Source organism: Neofelis nebulosa, chromosome 11 (genome assembly GCF_028018385.1).
Source record: "Neofelis nebulosa isolate mNeoNeb1 chromosome 11, mNeoNeb1.pri, whole genome shotgun sequence".
Taxonomy (NCBI): domain Eukaryota; kingdom Metazoa; phylum Chordata; class Mammalia; order Carnivora; family Felidae; genus Neofelis; species Neofelis nebulosa.
In genome coordinates, this window is record NC_080792.1 from 76767277 (window position 1) to 76790828 (window position 23552).

At 47.9% G+C, this 23552-nt stretch overlaps 1 protein-coding gene across 1 annotated transcript; it reads right to left on the bottom strand.

Moving 5' to 3' along the window:
* Positions 1-7699: 7699 nt before the first annotated feature.
* On the bottom strand, positions 7700-19891 carry LOC131489638 (glutathione S-transferase theta-2B-like). The gene is given in 5 exon segments (XM_058691627.1): positions 7700-7976; positions 8281-8454; positions 8544-8694; positions 9837-9895; positions 19625-19891. Coding segments are annotated over 5 exon segments (861 nt in total). The 3' UTR covers positions 7700-7766.
* Positions 19892-23552: the final 3661 nt, after the last annotated feature.

Consider the following 23552-nt stretch of genomic DNA (forward strand, 5'->3'; position numbering starts at 1 on the left):
ACAGGACCTGAGGAAAGCCAGGGATGGATCCCACCATCTGTCAAACAGAGATTTTGGCCCCCCTGGCCCTCTAGGCAGGGTCAGCGGAGGGAGGCTGCCTGGCTGGTCTGAGCTCATGCCCACCAGCAGCTCCTTCAGCACCATAAAGTCAACCAGCGTCACCTGGGAACTTGAGATGAAAGCCCTGCCTCTCGGGAATTTGTCTGTCCCTGTTCCTACCCAGCTTCTCCCTGGGCACTTGCCTACAAATGAGCAGAACCAGCACGAGTCAGGTGAGTGGAGGGTGGGCTCAGTCTGCAGCCCCACCCTCCAGCACCTTGGCCTTGCCCACGCCTGTCACACTCCCTCATCACCCCTCTCACCTGGGTCCACACAGGCATGCCCAGGGGGTGTCCTGGACACAGTCGTCATGCCAGCTCGGGCACTCATTCATGCGGGCATGGGCCTACAAGTGAGATGGCATCAGGGGGCTGCTGTCTGGTATTTGCAGGCAGGGTGGGGGCAGTGGCCTTGAGGACCCTGGTACCTAGCCATTCCCACCTCCCTCAAAAACTTGCAGGCCTCTGGCAGAAGAAGTCTCTGCCATTGATAGATTCCCCCTTCATCCTGTCCTCCACCCAGCTCTCTCTACCCCACTCCACCATCCAGCGGTCAGTCAGGCCATGCCCCCACCCTCCCCCCAGCTGGTTATGTACCCGGGCAATTACAGTTCCTGGGAACTAACGCCCAGTCCTCAGCGTGGCTCAAGAGCCTGTGCTCATCTTGCCACGTTGACCTTGGTCTCCCAGCATATGCCCTTGGCCACACCCGGCTGCTGGAAAGTCAAACACACTCAACCTTCCTGCTTCCAGCATTAGCTCAGGCCCTTCCCTCTGCCGAGACCAATTTGGGAGTTAAGGTCACTTCCAGGAGTGTCTTCTGTCTCTCCTCCTGGCAGGCAACTTGGGGATCCTGCTGCCCCTCCGTCCTACGATGGTGCCCAGCATGGCTAGTTCGGTTGTGGCCTCCCTCCCGGACATAGCTGTCACCTACACTGAACTCACAGTGACTGTTTAACTTCATTAACTTTATTGTTCGTTTACTTCTTATACTTTATTGCAGTGTCTGCTGAAAGAGAAACCATCCAATTGTTTGAACAACAAAGTAGCTGGTTTGGATCTAGAAGGCACAGGCTGCCTCCAGCCCCAACCCCCTGGAGAAAGATGGAAAAGGCCCAGGAAAGCAAACGAGTATGAAGGATCTCTGAAAGGGAGGCCATCAGAACAGGATCTGAGGGGGAAGACAACCCCCGGGGCCCCCAGGGCAGGACAGATGTAACATGGGAACCTGGACCCAGGCTGGAAATGACACAGGGTGGACCAAGGAGGGGCACCAAGGCCCAGGGAAAGGGGCTCAGAGCCCTAGGTTAAAGACCCCATTTATTGGTTGGCAGTGACATCTACTGTCACATCTAAGAACTGCAGCCGCATGAGCCACGTGGCCTCCTGCCATAGCAGGGGGAAAGGGGGTACCTGGGAGACTGGATCCTGGCTCTCTCATAAGAAAACTACTCACTCACTGGAAAATAAATATTGGCAAATGGAACTGTAAGAAACTTGAAAGTGTTGTGTACTTTGACAAGGTCTGTTTCTGTGACATAAATGCAATTTCCCAGAAGTTTTGTGTTCAGGCACGTGGTTGGTGATGAGAAGCCCTTGACTACAAAACAGGGTGTTGGCTTTCAGTGATTTTTTTTTTTTAATTTTTTGTTTAACGTTTATTTATTTTTGAGACAGAGAGAGACAGAGCATGAATGGGGGAGGGTCAGAGAGAGAGGGAGACACAGAATCTGAAGCAGGCTCCAGGCTCTGAGCTGTCAACACAGAGCCCAACGGGGGGCTCGAACCCACAAACCGTGAGATCATGACCTGAGCCGAAGTTAGACGCTTAACCGACTGAGCCACCCATTCACCAAGGGTTAACCAAGAGTTAACAAGGCAGGTAGTGCAGCTCAAATCTTTCCCCCAAATCTGCTTCTCTGCCACCTTGTTTCGGTAAGATAATATTCATGCTCGATGCCATGATAGCCAACTGTGAATTCTGTTGTTTTGCAGGAGATCAAGTTTTCATAAAGAAACCAGCCAGGGTGGGTGGCTCAGTGGGTTAAGTGTCCGACTTTGGCTCAGGTCATGATATTGTGGTTCATGAATTCCAGACCCTCATCAGGCTCTGTGCTGACAGCTCAGAGCCTGGAGCCTGCTTCGGATTGTCTCCTTCTCTCTCCGCCCCTCCCCCACTTGCACTCTCTCAAAAATAAATAAACATTTAAAAAAAAAAAAAAAAGCCAGCCAGAACCCAGAACCACTGACTCTCTCTTTGAGCACAACAAAATGAGATTGACCCTCCCATATTTACCAACTTTCTTTGGCTGAGGAGTCATGTGACTCCTCTCCCCTTTCCCCAGACCTTCTTCTGATGGCCTTTAAAAATCCCTGACTCAGGATCACTTGGGTGGCTCAGTCAGTTAAGCATCCCACTCTTGGTTTTGGCTCAGGTCATGATCTCACTTTTCCTGAGATCTCACCATTCCTGAGATCGAGCCCAAAGTTGGGTTCTGCTCTGCACTGACAGCGTGGAGCCTGCTTGAGATACTCTCTCTCCCTCTCTCTCTGCCCCTCCCCCACTCACATTTCTCTCTCTCTCTCTCTCTCTCTCTCTCTCAATAAATAAATAAATACACCTTTTTAAAAAAATCCCTGGGGCATCTGGGTTCCTCAGTCGGTTAAGCATCTGACTCTTGATTTGGGCTCTGGTCATGATCTCATGGTTTGTGAGATTGAGCCCAGTATTGGGATCTGTGCTGACAGTGCAGAGCCCGCTTGGGATTCTCTGTCCCTCTCTTTCTCTGCCCCTTCCACACTTGCATTTGATCTCTATCTCCCTCTCTCAAAAATAAGCATTAAAAAAAACTTAAGAAAAAAGAAGCATAGTATATAACTCAGCTGCCCCAGTTCTTAAAAAAAAAAAAAAAAAAAAAAAAAGTGGGGCGCCTGGGTGGCGCAGTCGGTTAAGCGTCCGACTTCAGCCAGGTCACGATCTCGCGGTCCGTGAGTTCGAGCCCCGCGTCAGGCTCTGGGCTGATGGCTCGGAGCCTGGAGCCTGTTTCCGATTCTGTGTCTCCCTCTCTCTCTGCCCCTCCCCCGTTCATGCTCTGTCTCTCTCTGTCCCAAAAATAAATAAATAACGTTGGGGAAAAAAATTTAAAAAAAAAAAAAAAGTTCTCTAATGAAATGACCATGTATCAAAATACTTCTCAATAACTAGGGTCTCCCTGACACCAGTGTCTCCTGGTCCATCACACCAACCTTTTCACCGGTTACCACTTCACTGCTATTTTCTTATTCAAATACAACTACAAATCTTTCCAAAGATGCAGGATGCCACAAAATAATGGCAGCAGATGCCTTTGATCCACGGTCAGGTCTGCAGACTTGTTTAGAAACCTGTATGACAGTGATTTCACTGTTTGAAGCCCTTAGGGCAGGATTCATCGAATGGAATATACAATGAAACTGTCAAAATTCAGTCACAGTTGGTCTGAAACCTATTTGGTGTTAGACGTATTGAAGCAAGCCCAGGCAGAGCTCGCAGCTCATCAGGAAAAAAATTCTCCATGCTAACAACCTCATTGGTATCTCATTTTGGGACTTAATGCTGATGCTAGACAACTGTGTGATTTTACGCAGCTGGAGTGCCTGGATTCCAGATGTGTATTTGACTGACCTCTCCCTGTGCCTTGTCTTGTATCTGTAACTGGAAGCAAGCCCCAGATACCAAAACAACGTGGCCTGAGACCTTATGGTGCTGGACAACTTATTGCAGATTATGATCATATGGGTCTTCACTTTTTCTAAACAGACTGAGCCTCCCAAGCACCTCAAAAAAGATTTTATTTCTAAGTAATCTCTACACTCAATGTGGAACTCAGACGTACAACCCTGAGATCAAGAATTGCATGCTCTACTGACTGAGCCAGCCAGGCACCCCAATAATCTATACTTTGAACCCAAAGATACAGGGTGGTGAAAAGTACGTTTTAAGAATCAGTACAGATGTGAATTTTTTCTCATGCAACCTCACTGAAACCATATAATGGGGTACGTTTTTCTTTGAGCAAGTCTATACGATCGATCATTTTCTAGAAAGTATCTCTGTCTGTACTAATGTAAAAATAAATGAATAGGGATGCCTGGATGGCTCAGTCTGTTAAGTGTCCGAATCTTGATTTTGGCTCAGGTCATGATCTCATAGTGGGTGGGTTTGAGACCTACATCGGGCTCTGTGCTGACTGTGCGGAGCCTGCTTGGGATTCTCTCTTCCTCTCTCTCTGTCCCTCCCCCCGCTCCCTCTCTTTTAAAAATGAATAAATAAACATTAAATATTTTATCTATCTATCTATCTATCATATATCTATTTAAAATACCATACTGGCAAGGCTTGGGATCTCCCTACTATGGACTAGATATTTGAATTCCCTTCTCCAAATTTATATGATGCAATCCTACCCCCCAAGGTGATGGTATGAGTCCCTTGTGAATGAGATTACTGACCTTATAAAAGAGATTCCAGGGAACTCTTTAGCCCCTTCTACCACATGAGGACATGGAGAGAAGACAGCCATTTATGAACCAGGAAGCAGGCTTTCATCAAATACTGTATCTACGGGCATCTTGATATTGTGCTTCCCAAACTCCAGAAGTGTTGAGAAATAAATGTTTGTCACTTAAGTCACACTGCCCAAGGTTCACAGGGAGGAGGCATGAAGTGGTGGTTATGTTCTGACATGACCGACTTCCCTCTGGGTAAGGAAGGCTGCCAGGCACAGATGGAAAAGATCCCAAAAGTTCTGGACTCCAAGAAGGTGGGGGTGAGGAGGGGGACTTTAGGAGGAGGAGAGGGACCTTGGGAGGGTCAGGGCCTTGGAAAAGTACTGCTGAGTCCGACTTGGAGTAGATGCCATTCCACCTGGTGAAGATGTGATGGGGCAGATGGCCTGGGACACAGGTGCAGGTAGCGTGCCAGGTTCATGTTAGGGCAGGACACTGTGACTAGCATGGAGGTCTGAGGGCAAGCATGACTGGGGCCAATGAGAGACCACCTCATTCCCACTGGGGATTCACCAGGAGGGCAGCTGGAGGCTGACTCTTTCACCACCTGGCAGAACACACTAAAATCAGGGTGTAGGAAACCGACAAATCAAAACTGAAAAATAGCCACAAGCCCCAGGATTAGGAGACAGTTCCAGAGAATAAAAAAGAAGTGCCAAACCATCAGCTTTCTTGGATACTGATCTGTGCCAGGAGACTCATGGCCGAATTTTGAACATCCTGGAGCGGGCAGCCAACAAAACAGTCCCACAACCCCCACCAGAACTCTACTCATATATGCTATTTTGTATTTCCAGGATCCCCTGAGGAGTCTGGAAGAGGGACTGATGGTTGGACACATGGTGGATTTGAAGACAGAAGTCTCCCACCTGGCTCAGGGCTTTGTTTCAAGCCACCCTTCCATCACTGTCAGGGATCTCATCACAGTTAGTTGGGGGTGGTGACACCTGGGGTTGAGCCCATTGCTTCTTACCCAGTATTCTAGATGTTAGTATGGTCCTGGGTCAATGTCTTCTTATCTTCTGTTTGGTTGAACTCCTTCCCAAAAAGCACACCTTGCTTTTGTTAGGTAGCTCAGGAGAGGTGCACAGCTGACATTTTCTATCTTCCCACAAGAGTGCTATTTTGGTTGGGTATAAAATCTTATGTGGGGAAACCCATTTTCCTCAGAATCGTTTTTCTCTTCTAGCACTCCTGTTCAAATAAATGAAGACATTTTGATGCCCAGGCAGAAATGGCCACAGGGATGCAATTGACCACCAGCTTCTCCAAGAACAGAGGTTTTTAGATCATGCCCTACACCATGGGGTATTAGACACAGGATTAAGCCCTGCCCTTAAAACACTGATACCATGAACTGAGTAGGAGGCTAGAGGAGGTCAAAAGTTCTGGACACTGTCAACATCCCCACACCAACAGGTCTTTGCTCTGGGGGCAGTGATTCTCCCATAACTGCAGTTGAACTCAGTTTGCAGTTTTCCAACACAACACTCTTAGGACCATTGTTTTCATTCACCCTGAGAGATACCAGAACCCTCTTCCATCAGTCCCTTTTCCAAGGTCTGATCTAAGTTCTATGGGAACATCTTTGGGGTTCTGGAGGCAGCAACACCCTCCTCAGAGACCTAAGTTCTACTTCTCCTTCAGCACCTGGATTTTAATACTTCCAATTTCCTCCCTCGGTCCCCCAGCCCTAGGGTTATTGGCTGTCTCTGGGATAATCTGGGTTTTCTTTGCCAGTGGAGTTCTATCATGCCTGGTGACCAATTCTTTCTATTACATTCTCCCTGCTAAAATTACTGATGTGGGCTTGGTCATACAAATAAACCCAGCTGATATACACGGTAACTTATGCGACAATCTATAACCCCATAGTTTGCTGTTATGCTGAAACTGCCGGAAAGACAGGAGTGCTAGTTGTCTTTTAAGTTTCTCAGACTTCAAAAATCATTACCATATCCCATGAAACACCATCTATATCCCTTAGTAGTTTTCAATTCTCATTGATTTCTTAATATTTTGTTGTCCTGGTACCAATGCTATATTGACTTGTTATCTGTGAGGTTACTTTGGTTAACTATGATGAAGGTTATTGGAACATACTTTTATTCCATACATATAATACAACAGTGTAATAAAACCAGTAAGTCTGGGGCCTGGGTGGCTCAGTTGGTTAAGCATCCAACTCTTGGTCTCAGCTCAGATCTTGATCTCAAGGTCATGAGTTCAAGTCCCAAGTTGGGCTCCACACTGGGCATAGAGCCTACTTAAAAAATAAATAAAAATTAAAAAACAAAAAACAATAGTTCTTGGTTCTTTATTCAAGTTGGAGTCTTCATTATTTAAAAAAAAAATTTTTTTTTTAATCTTTATTTATTTATTTTTTTTAATTTTTTTTTTCAACGTTTTTTATTTATTTTTGGGACAGAGAGAGACAGAGCATGAACGGGGGAGGGGCAGAGAAAGAGGGAGACACAGAATCAGAAACAGGCTCCAGGCTCCGAGCCATCAGCCCAGAGCCCGATGCGGGGCTCGAACTCACAGACCGCAAGATCGTGACCTGGCTGAAGTCGGACGCTTAACCGACTGCGCCACCCAGGCGCCCCCTAATCTTTATTTTTGAGAGAGAGACAGAGTGTGAGTAGGGGAGGAGCAGAGAGAGAAGGAGACACAGAATCCGAAGCAGGCCCCAGGCTCTGAGCTGTCAGCAAAGAGCCCGACACAGGGCCCGAACCCACGAACCATGAGATCATGACCTGAGCTGAAGTCGGACGCTCAACCGACTGAGCCACCCAGGTGCCCCAAGGAGTCTTCATTATTTTTAAAAGACCAATGACATTTGCTGATTTTTAGTTGATTTGTTTTTCTTCATGTTATTGAATTTTCAGAGCTTTTCACATATGGTAGACTTTAGTCTTCTATTGATTATTGTATCTGCTGCACTGAGAAGAAGCACTACCAAGGACATAAGGTATCCTGCTTGTGCAGAGCTCCTCCTGGGGTCAGAAACAAGACACTGAGGCAAGATGGAAAAGATGAAAAAGGACAAGTACGAAACTAAGAATGAATCTTTATTGCTAATCTCCTGGCCTCCAACCATCAGTCCCTATTCCAGATTCCTCAGGGGATCCTAGAAATATAAAATAGCATATAGAGGGAGAGTTCTGGTGGGGGCTGCAGGACTGTTTTGTTAGCCGTCTGCTCTAGGATGTTCAAGATGGGGCCATGGGTCTCCTGGCACAGATCAGTACCCAGGAAAGCCCCTATTCAGTCATGCCATGCTGCCAGTTTCAGCTGTCCCTCAAATAGGTCACAGCCAAGAGCCACAGACTGTGGGGACAAGGATGGGAAAGTTAAAGTGATACTGAGGCCTCAATGTCAGGCCCCTTCCCCAAACCCCACGTAAGGCCCGGGGCAGTGTGGCCAACATTAGGGCCCAAGAGCACCAGCATGAAATACACACAGGAGGGGAGCAGGAGGTCAGGGCTCCATCACTAGTTCAAAGAGAAACTTGCTCTGTGATTCTGGGCAAATTCCTAGCTTTCTGTAGGCCTCAGTGTTTCTGTCTGTGTAATGGGCATGGTGATAGGAGGAATGCTGCCCACAGATGATCCTCCTCTGGCCAAGCTGGTACCTGCACCAGCCCCTCCAGCACCATGAGGTCAGCCAGCGTCACCTGCTGGCTGTTGAGGAAGGCCCAGCCCCCCAGGAACTTGTCCTCCAGCCACTGCAGTGCCCGGTCCGTGGTGGCCCTGTTGCGCTCCACCTTCTCCTCAGTCACATGGACTCCAATGAGTGGTGCCAACACCTAATGGGGGCAAAGGGTGGGCTCAGGCTGTGGTCCCTGCCTCCTCCCGGGTCCCTGACAGTCAACAATCCGCAGATGGCTCTCCTCACCTGGGTCCACAAGGGCACGCCAGAGGTATCACGGATGCAGTCAGCATGCCATCCCAGGTACTTGTGGGCATGAAAACGGGCCCAAAGTTCAGATGGGTACCAGTGGTCTGCCGTCTGGTACTTAAAGCTCAAGTAAATCAAGATGGCGGTGCTGGAGATAAGGGCAAGAGCAGCGACCGTGATGACCCCGGTTCGTGGCCTTTACCCCAGCTGCTCCCATCCCTCAGTGGGGTTCTGGGGCTTCTCTGTACTTGCTGGCCTCCACTCCTACCTGCAGCTCCCTGGGCATTGCCTCCTCTCTCTCCCCTGACTCTACCCTCCAGAGCTCCCTCGTTCCTTTGCTATCTCAAGCAAGGAATCTTGGCCAGACCTGCTGCTTTGAGCATCGAGAGCCTTCTCTCTGTGATATCACAGCAGCGGCTCTCTGAGCTAGAGACTTGTCGTCCCATTTGTGCATGAGGAAACAAAGGTTCAGAATAGTGACTTGTGCAAGGCCTCACAGCTCAGAAAAGGCTCTCTGGGCCTCTGGAATCTTGTATCAAGTCTAAGTGCGTGGGACAGAGGCCGGGAGGGGAAACATGTCCTCAGATCTGCCATGGGTCCCTTCTGACAGGGTCCTCTGGCCATCACTCCTGCAGCCACCTGACTTCTTGTCCTCTATCTGCCTGGTGGCTGGCCCTCACCATGGGTCGTGCCCTCAAGTCCTGGCAGACCCTGGAGGGTAGTCTGAGGAGTCAGAAGAGGCCCTTTTGCCTTCCATTTGTCGAACCTGCTCTCTGTGCAACACTGGGTAAAAGTTCCCATGTTCTCTTTTAAATTTTTTTAATGTGTATTCATTTTTGAGAGAGGGAGAGAGAGAGAGTGAGCATGAGCAGGGGAGGGGCAGAAAGAGAGGGAGACAGGATCTGGAGCGGGCTGCGTGCTGACAACACTGGAGCCCGACGCGTGGCTTGAACTCATGAACCAAGAGATCATGACCTGAGCCAAAGTCAGACACTTAACCAACTGAGCCACCCGGGTGCCCCCACATGCTCTCTTCTAGTAACCCTCAGTCTGGGGGAGGAGAGGCTCTGCGGTCCAGAAGGGAGGAGGAAGGCAAAAGAGGTACAGAGGCATGTTGTATCAACCCCCCCCCCCCCAGTCATCCTGATCACCTCCCTCCCCAGCTGTCAGCTCTCACCACACCCCTCACCTTCACCCCCACCTGCCCCCTGTGGTCTGAGAGGGCACACAGTGGGAGAGCCAGAGGCCAGGTGAGCTGGGGGCTTAGGAGGAAGGAGGGAAGATGAGCACCTTTCAGTCAAGACGAAGTCACCATCCTTGAGGGTGGATACCTTCTGCAGGATGTTAAACTGGGGAGAACTCCCCGCTCACGAGGTGCCCAGTAGAGGAAAAGCCCTTCGGAGCAAGAAACACACCTGCTGTGCCCTCCCTCTCCCTTCCCCAGCCAGAACCCCAGGGGCCAGGCTGGGCTAAGAAACAGCTGGGTCTGTGGGGAGGGCTGTGTGGGGCCATGGCAGGGCCATGGCTGGGCCTTGGGACCAGGAATGAGGATGGCCTCCTTGCCCTGTCACCTCCCAGGGTGGCTGAGGGGTTTCAGCGGGTGCAGTCAGGTGCTCCAGATGGATGAAGAGGAGTTATTTGTCCAGAACTGGGGTGGGGAGGGGGAAGGGAGGCAAAGAGGGGAGGCTCAGCAACTCTTACCTCTAAATTCTCACATTGTGGCCATGTCCCCAGGGTCTTTAGGGTTTTATGACTTTAAACACAGGCTTTCTTTTTTTTTAATTTTTTTAACGTTTTTTTAAATTTATTTTTGAGACAGAGAGAGACAGAGCATGAATGGGGGAGGGGCAGAGAGAGAGGGAGACACAGAATCGGAAGCAGGCTCCAGGCTCTGAGCCGTCAGCCCAGAGCCCGACGCGGGGCTCGAACTCACAGACTGTGAGATCGTGACCTGAGCCGAAGTCGGACGCTTAACCGACTGAGCCACCGAGGCGCCCCTAAACACAGGCTTTCAAGGCAGGAACTCTGAAAATCCAGTTCAGTAGTTTCTTCCTGTCACACAATGTGGAAATAACATTATCCTCCTTTTCAGAAGGGAAAGCCAAGGTTCAGAGGGTCTGTGACCTGTCCAAGGCCACACAGCAGAGGGCAGTCTCTGGTGGGAGACACAGATGAGAACAAAGGCAAAAGAAATGTAGATAAAATGAAATTTACTTACAACTTGCAGCCCTTTGATAAATACCAGAGACGGAGACAGTGTGACTTTCCTCAAAGAATTCACAACTGCCTTAATGTTAATGTTTTGCCAGAGGCAAAAAGCAACATTAGTTTGACAATAACCAGACCTCCAGGATCCTGTAATTCTTCTGTAACACACAGAAATCCCTTTCAAGACTTCCTTTGTCTCTACCTGCCTCTCCCCCACCCAATTCCTAAATACCTAATCAGTTGCACCTCATGATCCCAGGGCAACTCTTTCTCCCTCCAGTCTTGTCTCCTGTCTTCATGCTATAATAAAAGGATTTTTTTGCACCCAAAATGTCTCAAGAATTCTTTCTTGACTGTTCCCTCACTGGCCTAAAATTATTTTTGGCGCCTAACGTGGGGCTATTCCTCTTGTCTGGACGCTGAGCCTTGGTGCAAACTTGGTGAGTTATTCCCTCTTCTTTTATTTCAGGGGCTTTTCAAGAATGTGGTCTTACTGGAACACTTTCATGTCAATTTCTCAGGCTACACTTTTCTAGCCCGTGGCTATGTTACAGAGAGGAACAAAAGCCTGCCTTTTGGCTGGAAGTTAGTACCTTGATCAGAATGGTAATAAGACGCAGAAACTTGGTGCTCTCTCTGTATTCTTATTCTTACACAGAGTTGCCTTTCTTGGGCACGGGACAGCCACCTAAGTCACTGGGACGGCTGCCAATTGTAAGACTCCCATGTGAGGTTTCCTGTTCATTGGTCCAATTGTGATCCCCTCCACATCTCTGGTCTAGCTCTTCTACCTGAGAGACCTCCACTCAGAGCCAGCTAAAACCAAAACCTGATTGAATTAAAACCCAACTGGGACCGTTTCCTAGGGAAATTGGCTATAAAGACTACATGTGTTGAAATGTCCCTTAGACCATGATGGATTTCCATCTTTACTATTGTTCATCAATGTCCTCTACTGACTAGTTAAATTGTAACGTTAGGTATTTCCCCTCCTGCAAATTCTTAGCATTTCCACAGGTTAAAACAGCAGGGTCTCTTGCTCCATCTATCCGCACCTATTGTGTCTGGGAAAAACAATAAGGAAGCAAAGGGATGTCAACATCCCTTCAGGAAAAAAGTCAGTACTCAACATGGCTCTTTGAGGGATGGATGCCTCTTGTCACTTTGAACACTAGAAACCCTTGATATGATCCTGAATGGGATGCCACCCAGGAGTCAGGGGGGTATGGTAATGGACTTTTCCACTTTTATAGGACCATGGGATCTTCCTCTTCAGTCCCTAAGGACTCCCCGTTGGGGCATCTCTTAACCCATTGGAACCAATTTGGATTGCAAGATTTAAAGAAGAAAAGACTCATCTTCTGTAATAATGCATGGGCTCATTACTCCCTAAGAGACGAGGAAAAATGGTCCATTAATGCAACAATAAACTTAAATACTATACACCAACTAGATATCTTCTGCAGGAAACAAGGCAAATGGACCAAAGTGCCCTATGTCCGGGCCTTCATGACCTTAAATCAAGATCGTGACATAAAGGCTTCTTACAGAATGTGTTTAGCCACCAAGCAGCTTAATAAACCCCCTCTGGACATATTGGATGATGATTGTCTAAATAGGTCCCCTCCTTCTAACAAACCTGGGCTACCCGAGGAATCATCATCCAGTTCAGACAAAGGGGACATTGACTCTGTTACTATCCCTCCTATAAGCCCCAAGACTCTTCTGCTCCCAACCCAGCTGGGCATGCCAGGAGCGGAACCCCCATCTTCCAGGAGCTCCTCCAAAATCTGGACTATATCCCCCTCGGGAGGGTGCTAATGAAGAAGTGGGCACAATTAGAGTCCCTGTCCATTCTCCATTGCAGACCTGGCTCAGATAAAACAATTAGGTTGATATTCTGAAAACCCTTGTCAATTTATTGAGGGTTTTCAACAGTTATCAATTATGTTTGATTTGACCTGTCAAGATATCCATGTTATATTAACTCGTTCTTGTACCCATGAGGAAAAGAACCCTATCTGGGCAGGGACTCAAGAATTTGCTGATGAACTAGCAGCCAGAGATAGAGATTGTTACACGGTAGGGGGCGCTGCTGTCCCAAATACTGAACCACATTGGAATTATGCAGAGAGGGAAAGGGAAGGAGGAAACCAAAAGATCGCTTGTTTAATAGAAGGAATGAAAAAAGATTCCAAACCTGGAAGCTTTGTTAAAATTCAGAAAGTTCCTCAAGGAGCTGATGAAAATCCAGGTCTATTTCAGGGTCGTTTGGTAGCAGCCATTAGGAAAATATACAAATCTAGACCCAACATAGCTTGAGGGAAAAACTATATTAAACATGTATTTTATATATATCAGTCATCGCCTGACATCCACCGAAAATAGACTAAAATGGTTTAGACCCTTCACCCCCCATCCAGCGCCTACCAGAGGTAGCTACTGGAGTTTCTATTCATTTATTTTTACTTTTTTTTTTTTTTTTTTTTTTTAATTTTAACTAGGCTCCGTTTCTTGTGTGGGGCTTTGAACTCACAACCCTAAGATTAAGAGTCACCAACTGAGCAAGTCACGCACCCCTGGAATTCTTTTTTTAAGCTTATTTATTTTGGGGGGGGGGAGAATCCCAAGCAGACTCCAAACTGTTAGTGCAGAGCCCGATGTGGGGCTCAAACTCACAAACAGTGAGATCATTACCTGAGCTGAAGTCTGACGCTTAACTAACTGAACCACCTAGGCGCCGCGTCACCCCATTGAATTTTTCAAAATAGAGATAAGGTCATGTGTTTTTTAATGTTTATTTCTTTATTTTGAGAGAGAGGAAGAGAGGGAAATAGAGAATCTGAAGGAAGCACCCCTCTCAGCATGAACCCAACACAGGGCTTGATCTCATGACTATGAGATCACGATCTGAGCTGAAATCAAGTCAGACACCTAGCCGACCGAGCCACTCAGGCACCCGTTAAGAGATAAGGTTTTAAGACAGGAAAAGGACCAGAAAACTAAACTGCGGGTAAAATACAGGCCTAAATAGTGGCTACCACTGCTGTGGATTCACCCCAGTGCCAGACTAACCAGGGGCCAAAGAAAAAGCCGGTATCAGAGAAAGGACCAAGTAAGACGTCGTGCTATAGGTGTGGCCAGATGGGACATTGCAGCAAGGAATGTCCAAACAAACATTCTCCACTGGGGCCATGTCCTGTCTGTGAGAAAGAAGGACATGGGAAGAGAGACTGTTCTCATTTCCAGAGAAAGGCAGCAACTCACTTCCCATCAGAGGGCAGGAACCAGAGGATCTGGCCTGACAGGGCCCCAAGGCTGCTCAGATGACTGAGCCCTGGGTTGCCCAGGGTGTGGAAGGTGAGTTTATCAATTTCCTTATTGATACACGAGCCACTTACTCTGTTGTTATTCAGCACTTGGCCTTACTTGTCTTTCTAACCATAAAATTGTTGGCATAGAGAGGGAAACAAAAACATGCTGTCAGACAATGCCTTTAACCTGTAAATACAAAAGTCAGTTGTTAGTCATGTTTTTCTCCTCCTTCTGTCTTGCCCCACTCCATTACTTGGATGAGACTTAATGTATACGCTAGGGAGCAGGTTTGTTCTTAGGAAGATGGCTTATTAACATCTGGAGAATTAAAACCTTACCCTGATATCCCTTCTAATATGTGGAAGGAAGTAAAGCCACAGGTCTGGGTTTGCAGTGTCCCAGGACAGGCTCTTAAAGCCCAACCAGTTAAAGTGACCTTAAAGGGGGCACCTGGGTAAAATAAAGCTGGCTTACAACCGTTTATTGATAAGTTTCTCAAACGTGGTATTTTAAGGCCTTGTCCATCTCCTTATAATATTCCAATTTTACCAGTAAAAAAGCCAAATGGGGACTATCAAACTGTGCAAGACTTAAGAGCCTTTATAAACGAGGCAATTGTACCCATCCACCCCATAGTGCCAAATCTATATACTGTTCTCACCCATGTCCCTGGTGATGCTAACTGGTTTACGCTTCTTTGATTTAAAAGACCTCTTCTTGGCGCACCTAGGTGGCTCAGTTGTTTGAGAGTACAACTCTTGATCTCAGCTCCAGGTCATGATCTCATGGTTAGCGAGATCAAGCCCTGCGTTGGGCTCTGCTTGGGATTTTTCTCTCTCCCTCTCTTTCTGCCCCTCCCCTGCTCACACGTTGACGCTCTCTCTCTCTCTCTCTCTCTCTCTCTCAAAATGAATAAACACTAAAAAAAAAAAGTTAAATATTTTCTACACTCAGCCTGGCATCTACATAATCCTCTGAGAAGGTAGAGAAAGCTGATCATACTGTTTTTTTTTTTTTTTTCTTAAGAGAAAAAGAGCCAGTGGAGGAGAGGGGCAGAGGGAGAGAGAGAATCTTAGGCAGACTCCATGCTCAGTGCAGAGCCCAACACAGGGCTCTATCCCATGACCCCGGGTTCATGGCCTGAGCTGAAACCAAGAGTCGGATGCTCAACCAACTAGGCCACCCAGGAGCCCCATATTAATCATACTTTAAAATGACACCTTACTAAACTTAGTCCAGAGACAAAATTAGGTTACTCTCCTATCAATAGAACTTGTCAGAATGAGGACTACTCCACAACAATCTATAGGACTCAGCCCTTTTGAGTTGTTATACGGCAAACTACATCTTACAGTGGACCTGATGTTAGATGATTATAATACTTTATTAAATTATTCACTCGAGGCTGGTTTAATTCATAAGTTACTTAACAAATATGCTGATCACATGCTCCCCAAACCTGATTTAACTATAACTGAAAGTCCACCCATGTAAGCCCCAGAGACATGGTTTATTTAAAAGATTGGGAAAATAGGGGCGCCTGGGTGGCGCAGTCGGTTAAGCGTCCGACTTCAGTCAGGTCACGATCTCGCAGTCCGTGAGTTCGAGCCCCGCGTCGGGCTCTGGGCTGATGGCTCGGAGCCTGGAGCCTGTTTCTGATTCTGTGTCTCCCTCTCTCTCTGCCCCTCCCCCGTTCATGCTCTGTCTCTCTCTGTCCCAAAAAAATAAATAAAAAACGTTAAAAAAAAAAAAAGATTGGGAAAATAAATAAAATAAGAGATTGGAAGTGAAGGGGTTGAAGGGGTGCCTAGCTGGCTCAGCGAGCGGAACATGTGACTATTGATCTCAAGGCTCATGAGTTTGAGCCCCACATTGGACGTAGAGATTGCTCAAAATAAAAATGATTAAGCAAAGTTTTTTTATTTTTTTATTTTACATCCAAGTGGGTTAGAATATAGTGCAACAATGATTTCAGGAGTAGATTCCTTAGCGCCCTTACCCATTTAGCCCGCCCCCCCTCCCACAACCCCTCCAGTAATCTCAGTTTATTGTCCATATTTATGAGTCTCTTCTGTTTTGTCCCCCTCCCTGTTTTTATATTATTTTTGTTTCCCTTCCCTTATGTTCCCCTGTTTTTTCTCTTAAAGTCCTCATATGAGTGAAGTCATATGATTTTTGTCTTTCTCTGACTGACTAATTTCACTTAGCATAATACCCTCCCGTTCCATCCACGTAGTTGCAAATGGCAAGATTTCATTCTTTTTGATTGCCGAGTAATACTCCATTGTATATATATATACCACATCTTCTTTATGCATTCATCCATCGATGGACATTTGGGCTCTTTGCATACTTTGGCTATTGTTGATAGTGCTGCTATAAACAGGGGGTGCATGTGCCCCTTTGAAACAGCACACCTGTATCCCTTGGATAAATACCTAGTAGTGCAATTGCTGGGTTGTAGGGTAGTTCTATTTTTAGTTTTTTGAGGAACCTCCATACTGTTTTCCGGAGTGGCTGCACCAGTTTGCATTCCCACCAGTTTGCAGTGCAAAAGAGATCCTCTTTCTCCACATCCTCGCCAACATCTGTTGTTGCCTGAGTTGTTAATGTTAGCCATTCTGAGAGGTGTGAGGTGGTATCTCATTGTGGTTTTGATTTGTATTTCCCTGATGATGAGTGATGTTGAGCATTTTTTCATGTGTCAGTTGGGCCATCTGGATGTCTTCTTTGGAAGTGTCTATTCATGTCTTTTGCCCATTTCTCCACTGGATTATTTGTTTTTTTGGGTGTTGAGTTTGATAAGTTCTGGAGAGATTTTGGATACTGACCCTTTATCTGATATGTATTTACAAATATCTTCTCCCATTCTGTCAGTTGCCTTTTAGTTTTGCTGATTGTTTCCTTTGCTGTGCAGAAGCTTTTTATTTTGATGAGGTCCCAATAGTTCATTTTTGCTTTTTTTCCCTTGCCTCTGGAGATATGTTGGCTAAGAAGTTGCTGTGGCCAGGGCCAAAGAGGTTTTTGCCTGCTTTCTCCTCAAGGATTTTGATAGCTTCGTGTCTTACATTTAGATCTTTCATCCATTTTGAGTTTATTTTTGTGTACGGTGTAAGAAAGTGGTCCAGGTTCATTCTTCCGCATGTTGCTGTCCCGTTTTCCCAGCGCCACTTGCTGAAGAGACTGTCTTTATTCCATTGGATATTCTTTCCTGCTTTGTCAAAGATTAGTTGGCCATATGTTTGTGGGTCCATTTCTGGGTTCTCTATTCTGTTCCATTGATCAGGGTGTCTGTTTTTGTGCCAGCACCAGACTGTCTTGATGATTACAGCTTTGTAATACAGCTTGAAGTCCATCAACATGTATTGATTTCAAAAATACATTGTTTTAGGGGTGCCTGGGTGGCTCAGTCGGTTAAGCATCCGACTTCGGCTTAGGTCATGATCTCGCGGTCCGTGAGTTCGAGCCCCGCATCGGGCTCTGTGCTGACCGCTCAGAGCCTGGAGCCTGTTTCAGATTCTGTGTCTCCCTCTCTCTCTGACCCTCCCCCGTTCATGCTCTTGTCTCTCCCTGTCTCAAAAATAAATAAACGTTAAAAAAAAAATACCCTGTTTTAAAAATCTCAACAGGAGAGTTTCTTTTTTTCCTTATTCTGTCTTCTGAATCAGTGTGCATTTTACACTCAGAACGCGGCTCAATTCAGAGGAGCTGAATTCCAGGGGCTTGATTGCCACGTGTGGTTGGTGGCTGTACTATTGGACACCTCATGTCTGGTCCATTTTACCAGCTCAGGTCAAAGCTGAATGGCCAATCGAGTCTTTTATTCTAATTAGCATCTCAAATATCAAAAGATCGGCACTAAGAGTCACTTATTTGTAGTGTATGTCATTTCCTAGTATAGGGATGACACATAGTAGGTACATGACATGTCTATGCAAACAAAGAGGATAAAACCCCATGCACTCCTATTCATTTAAGTCATTAGGAAACTCTAATATCATGCTCATTTTTCCACAGAGAGTGGGTATGGCTGAATATTTTAAAGAAGGATGTAGGGGCGCCTGGATGGCTCAGTGGTTTGAGTGGCCGACTTCAGCTCGGGTCATGATCTCGCGGTCAGTGAGTTCGAGCCCCGTGTCGGGCTCTGTGCTGACAGTTCAGAGCCTGGAGCCTGTTTCGGATTCTGTGTCTCCCTCTCTCTGACCCTCCCCCGTTCATGCTCTGTCTCTCTCTGTCTCAAAAATAAATAAACATTAAAAAAAAATTTTTTTTTAAAAAAAGAAGGATGTAGATGTCTCATCTGCCTCAGTTACCTTGAAAAACCTATGTTGTGTCTGCTGCCTCCAGTGCATCTATTCATGGCAGAAGGAGCCCTGTGAAGAAGGATCATTGTGGCCATTCTGTCTGCAGTCACTCGGAAGGATAAGATCAAGACTGATGGCCAGCTGGGGAAGCTGGTGTCCAAGATCGAGGACCTGGAGTGCTCTTTGAGAACTACTCTAAGCTTCACAGAAGGATGCTGAAGGACCAAGGTGAGGCATCTGTCCTGTCCCAGGTCCTGTGACTCACCTCCGGGACATGACATAGGAATTGGCCTCGGCTAAGTGAGATGTTGAAACACAAGGTCCAGTCAAATATAGGTGACCCTTATAGACCAGACCCTTTCCTGTGGGCAAGGAACACTTCACCGCTATCCCAGGGGGAGGCAGGCAATCTCCTTTCTATGCAAAGCTCCAGTTGGGGAACACAATGTGAGGAATTACAAGAGGAAAAGGACAAGTTTCCCCCTCTGGGCCCCGTGAGGAGCAAGAGGTCTAACGGCACAGGGTGAGAGTGGTGACCCTGCCCCCCAACCCCACATGGAGTGCACTACAGCCCATCATGACACCTGCACAGTCACAGTGGACTGTCAAACTCTCCCCCCTTTTCCTCGCTCATAATCTTTCTTACTAACAACACCCTGTCAAACTTTGCCTACGGCTTTCAATTAAAACACAGCCAGTACACTTCATATTAATATCACGAATTATATGTCGTTAGCATATTCCAGCAGGGTAAGGTCACAGAAGACACTGCTTTTTAAAATACAATACAAGTTACATTTGTTTTATTTATTTACAAAATTGGAAAGAGGAATGTCAGTAACTTGTAATCCTAACTCCTTAACATATTCCGAGTTAGCACTGCATTGAATTTCCTTCAAATTTTTCTGCTCTGTTTGGTTTTTATATGTATGTATGAAAAATCTATAGAATCCCAGCCTGAGAAATGGTGCCATGAGGTGACCCAGGTCGTCCACAGGACTCTGCAGGGGTTGAGGGGACTCCTGATCTTGGGCACCTCCCAGCCTGGATTGGAGGCTGCTATGGCCCCTACTTGATGGCAGGCTGCTATGTGCCCTTGAGGATGTGGAGCTGGGCCAGGGGAGTTGCCCTACTTGATTGACAGGGAGGCTCTGGGCCTCTGTCCTCCACCCCTTCCCCCTGGAGCCTGAACTAGGAGAAGTCAAGCCCACCTCCGAACCATATTGATTGGCTGAAGTGCTCCCTGTTTACCTTGAGAGGGTTGGGCGGGATAGGGTCCTGCAGAACTGGGTTCTTGAACCCTCCAGGGACACTTTTCACAAAGAACACAATGTGACCTGCTCCTCCTGCAGTCTGGCACACGGTGGCCCAGCAGGTGCCTCCAGCCCTGTCTCCCAAATTCAGCAGCCAGTGGAGGCCTCGGTCCAGCAAATGTAGGGTGTCCACTCCCTGGGAAGTGTTGTCAGTACATTCACTTGTGGCAGTGGCCATGACCTTCATGTCCTCCCGAGAGGTCATGCGCATTTACAGCCACGCCAGCGTGCTCCTGGAGGTTGAGTTTCCCTGAAGGGCACTTGCTTGCCTTCTGCCCTTCCTCTTGCCTCTCTCCACTCCATTTCCTCCTCCTGTTCCACTCCATGCCCCTTCTTTCTTGATTCATTCTCTTGAGTCCAGGACAGGAGGATTTCTGGAACCAGATTCCTGATGGAATAATTCTTTTTTTAAAATTGTGTGACCTTGGTAGCTGTAAGGCAGAAGACAGTCATGTGATTCCAGAGGCCCCCACCCCCCTCTCTGGGGCAGGAGAGCACCAAGAGGGGGTCTGCCAGGGCAGACCCAGGCTTCCAGGGGGGCCCTCCAGCAGTGTGGGCCCAGCCCTCCTCATTCCAGCCCTGCTCTTGGCCCACCACTCAAGGCTGCTCAGCAGGATTCAGTCATGCAGAGCTCAGGTCTGGAGCCAGGGTGCTGCTGAGAAAGTGGGTGAAGGGGTGGCGGGGAGATTGTATAGACACTGGAGATGCGAGGACCTCCTGTGCCTGGACGGGACCGGGTCCTTCAGGATGGGAATCGTCCAAAGAGAGAGCAGGGAAGAGTCACACAGGAGATTTATGGGCAGGAAATAAATAGAAAAGAGCCGGAAGTGGGAAGTAAATTATATGCAGATGGCTGGGGTCTGCATCCTAATCCTCAGGATCTGTAAAGCAGACTTCTGCGCACACAAGGGCAGCGACAGTGATGGGGTGGCCTTGGGGAAGGGAGGGTGAGGTCAGGGTGAGGTGAGAACTCAGGCCGCTGCCCCCGGGATTTGTCCCAACCCCAGATGGCAATTCTGTCCTCAGGGCTGCAGTCCCCCTGGAGCCCTGATCTGATCCTTTCTCCAATGTGATGAGGAGCAGGTCCAGGGTCTCTAGGTCCTTCCCAGCGCTCAGATTCCATACCTGGGACCAGGAAGCAGCACCTGAGCCACCCCGTCCCTCCGAGTGGCAGTCACTGTCCCCAGGACTTTGTGTGCAAGACACTGCCCGCCTCCCAATTTCCCTCCCCCAGTGACCACCTGGCCTCCTTCCTGCCTCCTGATTCCTGTCCATTTCCCGTCTCCTGGTCAGCCTCCACCTTTGATTTTTCTCCAATATGGGGACAGTGGAACCACAACCATGGGTACACTGCGACCTTCCCTAACCAGTCAATCCATCAACTAATCGATCCAGCCAAATCCAGGGGCACCTTCATGGTTGTGCTGGGCCCGTGGAGAGTGACCACCAATTCCCCGTATCATGTGACCTGTGCCTGCTCCGACCTTAGGTACTTGGGAGACACTGGACGTTCACACAACCTTGTCCTCCACATGGGTCCCCGAGCCCCTTAGGGAGGGTGACCATGACATTAGAGGTAATGTAATTTATCCAAAGTGGCCCAGTCTATAGGCGAAGCAAAGGGAAAAAACCCACAGGTGCAGCCACAGAAACACCTGTGCCTGCCAGCCTTTGCCCTGAGCACTGGGAGGAGTAGGGGAGGGCCCGGGCAGGCACAAGAAAGATCACAGTGTGGGCTATAAGCGTGGTGTGGGGAGCAGGCCCATTGCTGTGTGGTTGGAGCAGTGGGATGTGACAGGGGCAGGAACCCCAGCCCCACTGCCTCTATCCTGGGCCTGTTCAGTCCTAGGAGACAGCTCAGCGGGGCTGCGAGAGCCAGTGTGTGCGGCCGGCCCGGAAGCCTTCACACAGGCCTCTAGAATTCCTGCCAACGAGGGAGGGCCTCGGGACAGCCGCACAGAGGTCTCTCTCACAGGGAGGCAAGTACGGGATTTATTCTGGTCCAGGGACCCAGGATTTGGAGGAGGAGAGGAGGAGAGAAATGTGCTCCAGGGAGCACCTCTCACCTCGCTTCTGCAGAAGGTCCCGGGAGCACGCGCAGGAAGGAGGCCGAGAGGGAACATTCTCTGTGATGCCCACCCCGGGAGCGCCCTTTCACCCACGGGCAAAGCTGCGGGTGGCCCATGGAGGTGCTGCTCCGTGACCTGAAGGTGGAGAGGGAGAGGGTCCCCGGGTCCCCAGCGCCCGGCTCACACGGAAGCACCTTGTCTCCAGTTCAAGTGTGCGTGACAGAGTGCCTCATCGGACCGCGTCTGTCACGGGTCGCACCAAACCCGACCCAGTAACTGCCCCTGCTCGATTCCCAAGACGTGCGAGCCTAACATCGCCGAGGCTTTGATGCTTGGCAGAGGCAGAGCGGAAAAGAGCCGGTCTTGGGGGAAAGAGAAACTTTAAATAACAAAGCAAGAAAAGATGATTCAAAACAGTACACCCTAAGCCAACAGACACGACAGCTCTTATTCCTACATCATTAAAATACGAGAAGAACACACATTTCCTTTTCTCTCTGATTTCACACCCCCCCTTCCTCAGTCTCCAAAGCTGCAGGTATAACCTGACTGCTCCCGGGAACCGTTTCCTGATGCACCTGAGGGCTGTTCCCTCCCTGCGGGTTCTGCATCCTCGCTGCTCGAATCATATCTATGGACGATCCAATCTGTAATGACACAAGCATGTGTGGGGCTCAAACTCCCAAATCGTGAGATCATGATCTGAGCTGAGATCAAGAGTCGGACGCTTAACCGACTGAGCCACTCAGGCACCTCCGGTCAATAATATTTTAATAACATTGTACGGTGACTACACTCATCATGGTCAACAGAGTAATGTATAGAATGATCCAATCAATATGTTGTGCACCTGAAACTAATATAACATTGTATTTAGATCAATTATTTGCACTGGATATATATCAATTATACATTATAATAAAACAGAAAAAAGAAGATAATGAATTATGGGCAACCTAGTTCCAGATTTATACTAGTGCTCAAAAACATCTGCTAAGGGGCGCCTGGGTGGCGCAGTCGGTTAAGCGTCCGACTTCAGCCAGGTCACGATCTCGCGTTCCGTGAGTTCGAGCCCCGCGTCGGGCTCTGGGCTGATGGCTCGGAGCCTGGAGCCTGTTTCCGATTCTGTGTCTCCCTCTCTCTCTGCCCCTCCCCCGTTCATGCTCTGTTTCTCTCTGCCCCAAAAATAAATAAAAAACGTTGAAAAAAAAATTAAAAAAAAAACAAACAAAAACATCTGCTAAAAGAAAGATTTCAAGTTAATCATTGTCTTGATACTGGGATAGAAAGAATACAAAATAGAAATGCGTGACCTGGCAGTCTCTCTCACTAGTAAATTCCAACAGAAAGCTCTTCACTAGCCCATCTTCCCTGTCCTTAACCCCCAGCATCTGGATGCGTGTCTGAGGCCAGAGAAGCCAAACTGAGGCTCAAAGCCTGAGTCAGATGTCGACGCCCCCTAGTGGAGAAAGATACTTTGGGGCCTGAGCTGAAGGATTGAATAAGGGAGAGAGAACAGGCTGGTCTCCATGACTGCACTTCTAATCCTGACCCTCCCTCCCTCTAGTTGTCCAGGCCTTTCAAACAGACAGAGCCTTTTCTTTTTTTAAATGTTTATTTATTTATTTATTTATTTATTTATTTATTTTTGAGACAGTACAAGTAGGGGAGGGGCAGAGGGAGAGAAAGACAGACAAACAATCTCAAGCAGCTTCCGCACTGTCAGGATGGGTCTGATGCAGGGCTCGATCCCACTAACCATGAGATCATGACCTGAGATGAAATCAAGACTCAGAG